Raw genomic sequence first — 10017 nt, 5'->3', positions numbered from 1 at the left:
GGGGAGGCTTATGTTCACAGGTGCAATGGGATATACTTAACTTAGTATAAATTTATGGGATATTTTGATGGAAAAGTTCTATGTTGGTTTAGAAACGCCCTCTGATTTCATACAAGGGATGGTCGCAGATTAAAGTTGTCAAACCAATTTAAGGATTCATGTTTACCACAGCTTGTTTTCCTTCATTCCTTTTTGCATATTTGTGCCTCATTCACAGATTATCTAAAATCTGTTTTGGATTATGCAAACACGCTTTCACAAGCACCCCTTTAAGCCCCCCTCTCCAAGATATAAAAAAAAAATGTAATTTACCAAGAGGAAGGAGTGTATTAGGGAGATTTCGCTGTGTATATACTCTACCTTAACAACTTATTTCCCTGTAATGCTGTAGTTTGTCACAGATTTCATGTCTCATCTCAGATTAAAAGATGTCAGAAAAATAGAAAATCTTCTGCTTAGCCCCTCCCCCATTATAGCAAAAATGGCAAAATGCCTATTCACTCATTGTCATCAGACTTGATTTTGAATACACAATCTTCTTTATGCTTTATTTATAGACATTCTCCTCTCTCTCTCTCTTTTTTCTCTTTATGTCTCTCTCTCTGTGTTTTTACTGTTTTTACGTTTTCAACATTTTCCTATGTTAAGATCTTATTACGCACAATTATCCCATTATGACAATAATGAGCTATTGACAGGGAAGAAGTTTTAGATTTTTGAAAATGCATTAAAAATAGAAAAAGTAAAGTAACAAAATGTGGAAAAGTGAAACACTATGTTTGGCATGCGTCTATATAAAGCATGGTATGTATGTGACAAGGCACCAGTCAGAGCCGACTGATATGCCATAATGGTTCAGTGTTTTCACATCTGGTCTATACTGTCTATAAAAGGATGCATATTGGACATGCTAATTGCTTCGGGGACATCAGCGCCATCAACTAGCCCCTGCTGTACCCAAGGTACATCACCATGGTGGTAATCCCATTGTACATGCACCATTACCTTCAGCATAAGGCAGCTTTTCTTTACTGCCTGCTGTTTAATCAAAATTGGTGTTAAATATTTGATACTTGCCATCGCAACATACTAATGGATGCATCACGGAGGATTATTATAGAGGGGGACAAAGAACACTCTGGCTCTCCATTAGCAGCATGTCATTACCACTCCGGCAGTAAAAGTTATGATCCGTCCAGATGCAGGACATTTCATATCATTTCTGCCTCCAGATACGCTTGTTCCCCTTTGCTCATCTTCAGATCGCTTTGCTTGATCTGTTTGATGTCTTGAACATACTTCACTGTTAGGGTTTGTTGCGACAAGGTCCCAGCTGTTTGAGTCCTTTTATCTCTCGCAGGTGGCTTTATGTACACAGGTACGTCTTAATAAATCAGAATATGATTAATTATTCTGTCTGCGTCTTAATTCCATATAAACATTGAAAGTCATATTATGTGGGTTCCTTGCAAGACGTTTATTTTTTGAGACTGAGCTGCAGTTTATTAAAACACTTGAACCGAAATAAGAATATGACATAAGAGAAATAAGTAAAGGAGTTCTATCACAGATATGTCAGCATACTGAGAACTGATGTAAAGTTCATTCACTCACTACTTAGTTGTGGCCCTTTTTCATGTTATACTGCGTGTGTTTCATGAAGGCCATCAGCCTGCGGCTCTCCTGAAGTGTTGTGTAAGCCCAGGTTGTTTTATTAACATTTAGCTTGTCTTGTTAGGTGTGATGTCCCTCTATTGACAATATACTCTATATGGGGTTTAGGGCAAGCAGGTTTTCTACTGTGCCACCACGGTCATTAAACCAAGTATCAGTGCTTTTATCAGTGTGGGTAAGTGCTAAGTCCTGCTGTATTTTTAAAAGAACATCTCCATTAAGCTTGTCAGCTGAGGCAAGAATGAAGTGCTCCCACATTTCCTGATAGAAGGGTGCACTGACTCTGGACTTGATGAAGTACAGTAGACCAACACCAGCATGAAGCACTTCCTCCATATCCATCATTTGTAATGGAAACTCCCCACTGAACCTCAAGGAACTTTGATTCGGATCCTCTTGACTCTTCTTCCAGACTCTGGGATATTTTTTCTAATTATATGTGAAATTTACTTGCATGTAAAGGGGGGAAAAAGACTAGATCAACAACACTTCAGTCTCCTTTTTCCTTAGGCCAAGTGAGATGATTTTGATGTCGTCTCTGTGTCGGGAGCAGCTTAACTGTGCAGTAGTTGTGTGTGTGGAAGCCCTGATTCCAGCAGCACTCCACACCGTGTAAATCTCGCCAAAAACTCCTGAATGGACTTTGCTTCACAATCCTTTCCAGGTTGTGGTTAACCCTGTTTCTTATTCGTCTTTTTCTTATGACACTTTTTCCCTTCAATATTTTTGGATTCAGCACTGTGTCAAAAGTACATGTCTTTTATAATGACTTTTTGTGGCTTACCCTCTTTGTGGAGGGGATCAATAAGTTTCTGCTGGACAAGAGGCAACACTTAACCATCTCCTCTATGACTGTTTTGGTCATTATAAAAATCTTTTTTTTTTTCTATTGAGTTATATAATATTCCATTTTGTTGAAAAACTGAATTTGGAGTTTTAATAAGTAAATACCACAATTATCAAAAGTAACAGGAAAACACATACAGTACAAGCATGTGCTGAATCATTTTGAACTGAATAAATTCCTTTTATGTTGTTATAATTTCACATCAATTTTTTTAGCTGTCAAGTGGTAAATGCATTTGTCCCCTGACGTTTGAATCTCTTGTTTGTGTTTTCAAAGATGTGGAATTAACAATTTTATTATTTGCCTTTTATCTCTCGAGGGTTTTTCACCGGACAGAAAAACGTAATCTGAGTAGGCCTAAGTTATTATTCCTGTCCGTCCTCTTCCTCACTGTGTAGCTTTTCACGGATTAATCTACGAGCCAAGGACGCGCAGAATGACCACAGCTTCACGGAATTGAGTCCGAATCTCCCTAATACGAAAAAAAAAAAAACTTTTTATTACAAGCATAATCCCTCTCAGACGATCTGAAATGAGGTTTGTGGAGGCTCTCGAGTATTTGCAGGTAATGTTTCTGATAGTGGTCCAGATTCAGATTTAATCTTTCCTGGTGTAGTAATAATTCAGAGACGGACAGGAGTTCAAAATAGAAAAAAAGGGACAAGACAACTGGAAAAACAGAAAACGGTAGTGAGTGATTTATAACGCCATTGTGGCAGTAATCAAGTTTCTTTTTTTCAAACTGTAGAAATTATTGAGTGGTGTTATTAGCAAAGGTTTATTGATTTATGATCATTTTTCTTTTCTTTTTTTTCATTTAAATCTTTCAAGTATAGATATAAACTCTTCAGGTGGATTCGTGCCTCACAATCACAAGGACAGCTACTTTATTCGACATCTTTTAAGAACTATTTGATTTTAAAAGTTTGCGGGGGTTTTTTTCTTGTTTTTTTTTCTGTCTACCGTCAACATGGATCACACACTACAGTGATCAGCTTATTAGGCTACGTCTGTCCGTAGGAGAGAAAAGAGTTAGTCCATAACGAGATGCTCCACGAGCAAACCAGCACAATCAAAGGGGTTTTATGATCGACCATGTGAACCTCTCTGTCGGGTTTGATCCTACAAATGACCTTTTAAATTAACACAATATTAAGTTAGTGCAGCGGCTCGCTACACAGGGGACAAAGCAGCATTCATCTTCCGCCCCTGCCTCGTTGCTCGGTCTGAACAGCAAAAAAAGTGTTTGATGCCACTTCTGATTAGATGCTGACAATACAGAGAGGATGTCCCCTTTCTTCTGCGACTTGTGGATTTTACTCACGTCTCTCCTCTGAATTATGACCTTCCATTAGTGCTGAGGCTTCAGGCGTTGTGTCAAGATTAAAAATAAAATGAAACAAACTTTGATCAAATGCGCAAATGCAAATGTTTTGTAATTGGCTGAGTGAGTGTTCATATCTCATGTAAATAATAACAAAAGACATGGTCTGTTTGGGAAAAAAAACAACAATGTATTAAAATGTTCCGAAAGGCAAACAGAGGGAGGGCGTACAGTTCGACACGGTGACAAAAAAAATAAAAAAATACATCAAAATTAAGCGCAAAACAGCAGATCCAATCCTAATCACTAATTCCAGGACGATTTCCTCTGTTACATCAGGCAAAAAATCACACAATACACACAATAAACACAATAAAAAAAAAGAAAATAAGACACATCTGACCCATAAACATAATAAATAATAATCCAAAAATGTTGACATAACAAAAATGTTAAATACACAGAGAAATAAATAAATTATGCTACACTACACGATTGCCATACACAAATTCAGCCCGTTTCATTTTGGGCCATTGCTCTTACACGTTGCATCTAGAAATATTTTTTGCATAAAATCTTTTTATCACCATAAAAAAACAATGTTGTGCAAAATGATAGTCGAGTCCACAGCTTGATAGTTCTCACTGCAACAGAACCAGGCAACTCACACTCAGGCCGCCACATGGTCAGTGTGTCTTTTAGTGCATAATAAATGTCCCATTTAGCTGCTGTTAGACAAGCCCCAGAAATCTGAGAGAGGAAAAGGAAACAGAGGAAAAAATAAATGAAAAGCTGTAAATGTCTCTTCTTATAATCAAGAATAAAGCTGACTATACTACAATTAATATTTCAATTTTTATAAGATTTTCTTCCTACAGTTCTTATTATGTAAGGTGTTTTTTTTTGTTTGTTTTTTTTGCACTCTTCTTAATGTGAGGAAAGAAACACTTGAAACACAGCATATTTGGTGAGTCTTCCGTGCCTCATCCTCCTGTGTGTGTGTGTGTGTGTGTGTTTACTTCACTGGTTTCTTCCAGATCAATGCAGCTGGCACTCACCTGCTTCACCTCTTCATGACTGGTCTGAATGCAGTGACCTTGTCGTTCTGCACAGTCCCACAGGCTTCGCTGAGGTCAGATGACTGAATCTCTACCTTGCCACTGGAGAATCCTGCGTGTCCAAGTAAAAGCACACCTCAAGAAAGTTGCTTCAGGTTGGGAACGTGTTGTTTTCTATCATAAAATCAAATGCATTTTCACATTTGAAAAAAAAAAAAAATTGATAAATGCGGTGTTATTTGAATGTTGAGGAAATGAACTTTTGCAGACATACCTTCGATCGTTGTGTACTGACAGGCATCTGGAAGGGGAGCATAAGACGAGCTGTGAAGTTGGAGGCCCTTGTGGCTGTAGCTGCCTGTGCCGTAAACTTTTGAGTGCAAGGATGAGCCCTCAGGGAAAGAGCTTTCTGAATTTGTGACACTGTTAGACTCGAGCAGGCCTCTTGTGGCTCCACATTGTCCAGTAGGAGCCCTAGGAAGTCTGCTGCTCTGTAGTTGACAGTCCCCAGTTAGGCTCCCTGTCCTTAGCTCCGAACCATGCTGCTGAGGATTTAATATAACCCCTGAAGCTGCGGTACGGGCCAACGACCAAATGCGTGGCTTTTCGGATGATTCAAAATGAGACAGGGACACCGCTCCTGCTGACAGGACGCTTGCAGGAGCCGCCTTGGACACAATTGGATCTATGAAATCCGCCGGGAGATGAGGGAGGGCGGCGACACCTTTGATGCTGCAGGGGAAAGTGTGGAAGCTGTTTGTCAAGCTCAAGTGAAGGTCAGAGCTGCAGTCTCGTTTCAGGGGAGCTCCAGGTGCAACCATGGATCTCTGGAGGTCCTGCTCGTCTGCTGCCACCTTTTCACAGTCGCTGTCCAGCTTGTCACAGTCATCCTCATCCATGTCCTCCAGGTCACTCAGGTGCAGCTCTTTCTCTTCCTTGCAGTCACTGGAATCTAGATGAGAGAAATAAACGTGTGCTGTATAAAACTCTGTGAAATACTGGGAAACTGTCCGTAGACTGTGTTGTGATATCAAAGTATTTACCTTTGGTGACACAGTCCTGGTCACTCTTACTAAAGTCCTCCTTTCTGTCATCGTTAGCCTTATTCTTTGGTGACCAGGTCATCTTGTTCTCCTTCTTTAGCCGTCTCCTGGCATTGGCGAACCACGTGGACACCTGGGTGAGGGTCATCTTGGTGATGATGGCCAGCATGATCTTCTCTCCCTTCGTAGGGTAGGGGTTCTTGCGGTGCTCATACAGCCACGTTTTTAGTGTGCTGGTGGTTTCACGTGTGGCATTCTTTCTGCGAGCTGTGCCATTAAAGTCCACCGTCCCGTATCTGCAAAGTGAGACAGGCACAAACACACCATGTCAATCCCTTTTGCTGCATCCTTTAATAATTAGATTTCCATCTCCTGGAGCATCAGTATGTGGTGTAACGCTGATTTCTGTATCAAAGTAAAAGGTGGAGGTGGAAAATGTAGCTTTTAATGTTTAGGTCGTGCAGGATGAACATGGATAAACATAAATGTAGAACTCACCTGTCATATTGATACTGTCCCAGTGAGTGATCATAAGGATAGTAAGCAGCGGTTTGAGTGATGCCAGAGTGTAAAGTGCCTGTGCTGTCCTTAATGTCATACTGTGGATTCTGTTAAAAAAGGAAGAGTTTGTCGTAAGTTTGACTGCTTTTGAGAAATAGTTTTAATGCTTTTAAAAAACAAGATAATTTGAAAGATTTTTTTTGTTGTTGTTTTTGTTTTACTAAACCGACTTGTTTTTAGCTCATATAAAAACAAGCATGCACACCATTTAACTCAAATGGGAATTAGAGCTACAGTTCATGGGTTTCATAAATAGTTTACTGCTGTGACTGTGATTTTTACTGTAAGGCACTATTGCAGACATTAATAGTTGTTTGACCAAACTGTTAAAGAAACAAGGAATTTAAAGTTTAAGCAAGAGTTTTGCCTCCTTTTCTATTTTTTTCTAAGTAATTTTTTTCTGTCAAATTATGAACAAATTTCAATTTTATAAAAAGATCTACAAACAAACAGTAACTTTTTTTCTATCTTTGAAGCAAAGCAGAAAAAGTACATTTCGAGTCTAGACTTATTTATTTTTCTTCATTTCTTCACCTTATTTCATTGGTGCTATTTTCACACTGCCAATTCTAAGGAGATGCTAATATTGCAGCTGGATTAAACTGCCTTTCAAGACCTAATTGTTTGCAGTGTGAGATAAATTGATAAACCTCCTGATCGATCAGCCAAAGCTCCCTCATCCCTCCCACCCCCCTCAACCCGCTTTTGCGCGCCTGTGAAGCCCACCAGAGTGGAGTAGATAGCGGATGGATCGGTGCTGTAGGGGAAGTAGTTGGCGTAGTTCTGGCTGGCTGCGGCCGCAGCGGCGTAAGGAGAGCCGTACATCCCCAGCGCTGCGTTCAGCTCCGTCCGGCTGCTCGCCAGGAGCCGGTTCTCGTAGGAGGGGCAGCAGAAGGAGGCGGCGGCTGCGGCTGCGGCGGTCTGAGAGCTGCCTGTCCCGTCAGAGACCGACCTGGAAATCGAATCGCAGCAAGTCGTACTGGGGTTTGCCGACACGAAAAACTGCATGAAGAGAGTCGTGGATAAATAATGGTCAATAATGGATTCAGCTCTAAAGTGGATATCTGTGACAACTCTGAACTGATTGTGGACTTTGCGCTGCAAAAAAAAAAAAAAAAAAAAAAAAAACTTTGGGGGGGGTGTAGAAGGGGAAAAAAAAAAAATTCTTCTTTAAAAAAAAAAAAAAAAAGGTTTAATGGTCGTGTGCAACCTGCCTTAGTTCAAGGTAAGTCAGCATTCAGAAGATTTCGGAAAAGAGAAACTAGTATTTTAACTCAAAATAATGCACTCTTATTTATGAAATAGCTAATATTAAATAACATATTGTATAATAAGTGAATGTCAGTGTTAATTGTTTTTAAAAGATGTTGAAGCAATAAAAAGTTTTGCGCGTAAAAAGTGACCTGTTTTATTATTTTTTTAACTTTAAAATCACGAACGTGATTCCGATAAATATAAAATGCAGAATGCAGTTAAGCAGTAATAATCCTGCAATTTCATTCCACGAGTTTATCATTCATCCTGATAAAAGTTAAAAAATATAACAAAAACCCACCTAAAAGTTGCTCCATAACTTTTTCTGGAGAGCAACGACTGTCCCCTGATCAACTAGTTTGTCATTCAGAGCAGGAACAGCTTGTGGAAATTTCTAAATGACTTTTATTAGTAGGGGGGAAAAAATATTTTCCTAAACAAGCTTAACACCCACACTGCGCATCAATGTGTTCAATCGGTGACATTCATCTGTATTGTCATTTGAAAAGCACGTGAGTTCATTCATAATTCAGTGTAATTGGACATGGGTGTGTGTATATTGATATTTGGTTTAACAACAAAACCACATGGCGAAAATAGCTGTCAGTGCTATCAGCTCTGACAAACCCTGTCAGTGCTGCGATAAATGATTCGCATTAAAATTAGATCTCAATTACGTGTAATCAGAGAAAATATGCAAAACTCCTGAATTCCTATCTATTTAAACTTAAGAGAAATGAAACGAGAGACGACTTACTTGTGAAGTTGCATTGTAAGGATATCCAAACTGCGAGAAAGACATTGCTGCTTCCTTTGTTACCATCAGGAATATTCTTCACCCTTGATCGATTGCAACCAATTCTACTTCAAATCCATCGTCTTGCACACACTTTCCACGCACGGCCTTTCGCTCAATAATAGATGACTTCAGTCAAAAGGAGGGAGAGTTTGGAGTGGCAGCAGCTGCAGATTGTTTTATATGAATGAATAATCCCCCACAGGATCCGAAAAGAAATGAAATTAAGCGTCATTAAGTGGGAAAAAAAAATGTTGTTGTGTTGGCTGAAGGAGGCTTAAAGGATAAGTAAGTCTTCCAAGTTATGGACTCTGCTTGTGCTATTATTTGTGGCTCTATAGTTCTTTAGCATTCACCCATGCAAGGGTATCAGCGTGACGTCACTGTAATCCCGGAACGGCAGGGGTACCAAGGATAGAATAATGTCTATGCCAATCACATCCAGCGCAGGGTTTTCTTAAGGTGCACTGTACACTTTCTTGTCCTGATTTCTTTTCTTTTGCCCATTTTTTCCCCACCGTGACATACTTTTTGGAATAAGTCCACCACCTTTATTGAACCGCTGAACGCCAAACCTTATCCAAAGTAAAATAAAGAAACATTTAATTAAAAAAAAAAAAATTGTTTGGCACCAAAACATATTTTCACACTCAAGATGTTTAGAACCGTTGTTTTATTTGTAGTCACTTACTTGTAAATTAAGCTAATATATAATGTTGAGCTTTGTTATTATTATTTTTTAATTCCACCCTCTGCTCGCTTCTGGCACTTTGGCCAGAGGTCCATCACGGAGTTAATGACAATGATGTTTCTATCTTTCTCTATTAGAGAGAGCGGGCAGTCCCAGCTTGAGCCGTTAGAAACGTTTTTGGCAGGTCAATAGACCGGTGATTGATGCGCGCCTGGAGACCTACGTGACCATTACGCGTAATGCGTAATTGTATCAATTAACAAATGGATACATGCCCTTGTTTAACCAACGAGTAACAGAGTGAAAATATGCCTTAGAGGTGAAATTCGAAGCGCTGCGCAGGAAAGAAAAAAAAAAAGAAGACATTGGAAGCCGAGCTCCCCAATGTAATTAAATATCCGTGCATGGGGGTGACGAGAATTGCATTTTAATTGAATGATGCTCTCTTGAAAGATGGGTAAGGAATGATGCTGCCTCACGGTAAATGAAACTAGAGATAATTTTAAGCCTTATTAGATAAGCAACTCAACCATCCTGTGCTCTCACTCTCTTCTGTAAACACCAATGAGCTGCGTCCTCTCCTGAGCTGAGCAGCAGAAACAAGGAGGACTGATCACTTCCCCTGTAGGACATTTATTTGTACTCAAAATGACAGTTGGGTCCGTTTCACTGAGTCACATGACCTGTCTGCTTCAAACCGTCTTCAATGGATAAGTTCTCTGTTTTCACTACTGATGCGCTGCGCCTGAATTTCCCAGTGTCCTGATTT

General features: G+C 39.7%; 1 protein-coding gene and 1 long non-coding RNA gene across 4 annotated transcripts in view; one reads left to right on the top strand and one right to left on the bottom strand.

Annotated features, from left to right (window-relative positions):
- The window catches only part of LOC106948459 (uncharacterized), a 54422-nt gene extending 49132 nt beyond the window's left edge, over positions 1 to 5290 (top strand). Inside the window, exons 2-3 of the long non-coding RNA XR_001425176.1 lie at positions 4883 to 5058; positions 5201 to 5290. This is a non-coding gene — a long non-coding RNA (uncharacterized LOC106948459). The remainder of the gene's footprint in view (positions 1 to 4882; positions 5059 to 5200) is intronic.
- Positions 4018 to 8954, bottom strand: irx6a (iroquois homeobox 6a). Of its 3 annotated transcripts, none has more exons than XM_015034142.1 (7): positions 8519 to 8948; positions 7234 to 7509; positions 6445 to 6554; positions 5947 to 6242; positions 5178 to 5855; positions 4904 to 5015; positions 4018 to 4595 (listed from the first exon to the last, which is right to left on the bottom strand). In XM_015034142.1, the coding sequence occupies exons 1-6, from the start codon at positions 8582 to 8584 to the stop codon at positions 4909 to 4911; spliced, it is 1533 nt and encodes a 510-aa protein (XP_014889628.1). In that variant the 5' UTR covers positions 8585 to 8948; the 3' UTR covers positions 4018 to 4595; positions 4904 to 4908. The 3 variants fall into 3 exon arrangements, with proteins under 3 accessions (XP_014889628.1, XP_014889630.1, XP_014889629.1); XM_015034144.1 differs by having other exon boundaries at positions 7234 to 7459; XM_015034143.1 differs by lacking the exon at positions 4018 to 4595 and having other exon boundaries at positions 4987 to 5077; positions 8519 to 8954.
- Between the last annotated feature and the right edge of the window lie 1063 nt (positions 8955 to 10017).

Source organism: Poecilia latipinna, unplaced genomic scaffold (genome assembly GCF_001443285.1).
Source record: "Poecilia latipinna isolate Pla-1442-1.1 unplaced genomic scaffold, P_latipinna-1.0 Scaffold289, whole genome shotgun sequence".
NCBI lineage: Eukaryota > Metazoa > Chordata > Actinopteri > Cyprinodontiformes > Poeciliidae > Poecilia > Poecilia latipinna.
This window is presented reverse-complemented; position numbering and strand designations above follow the sequence as displayed.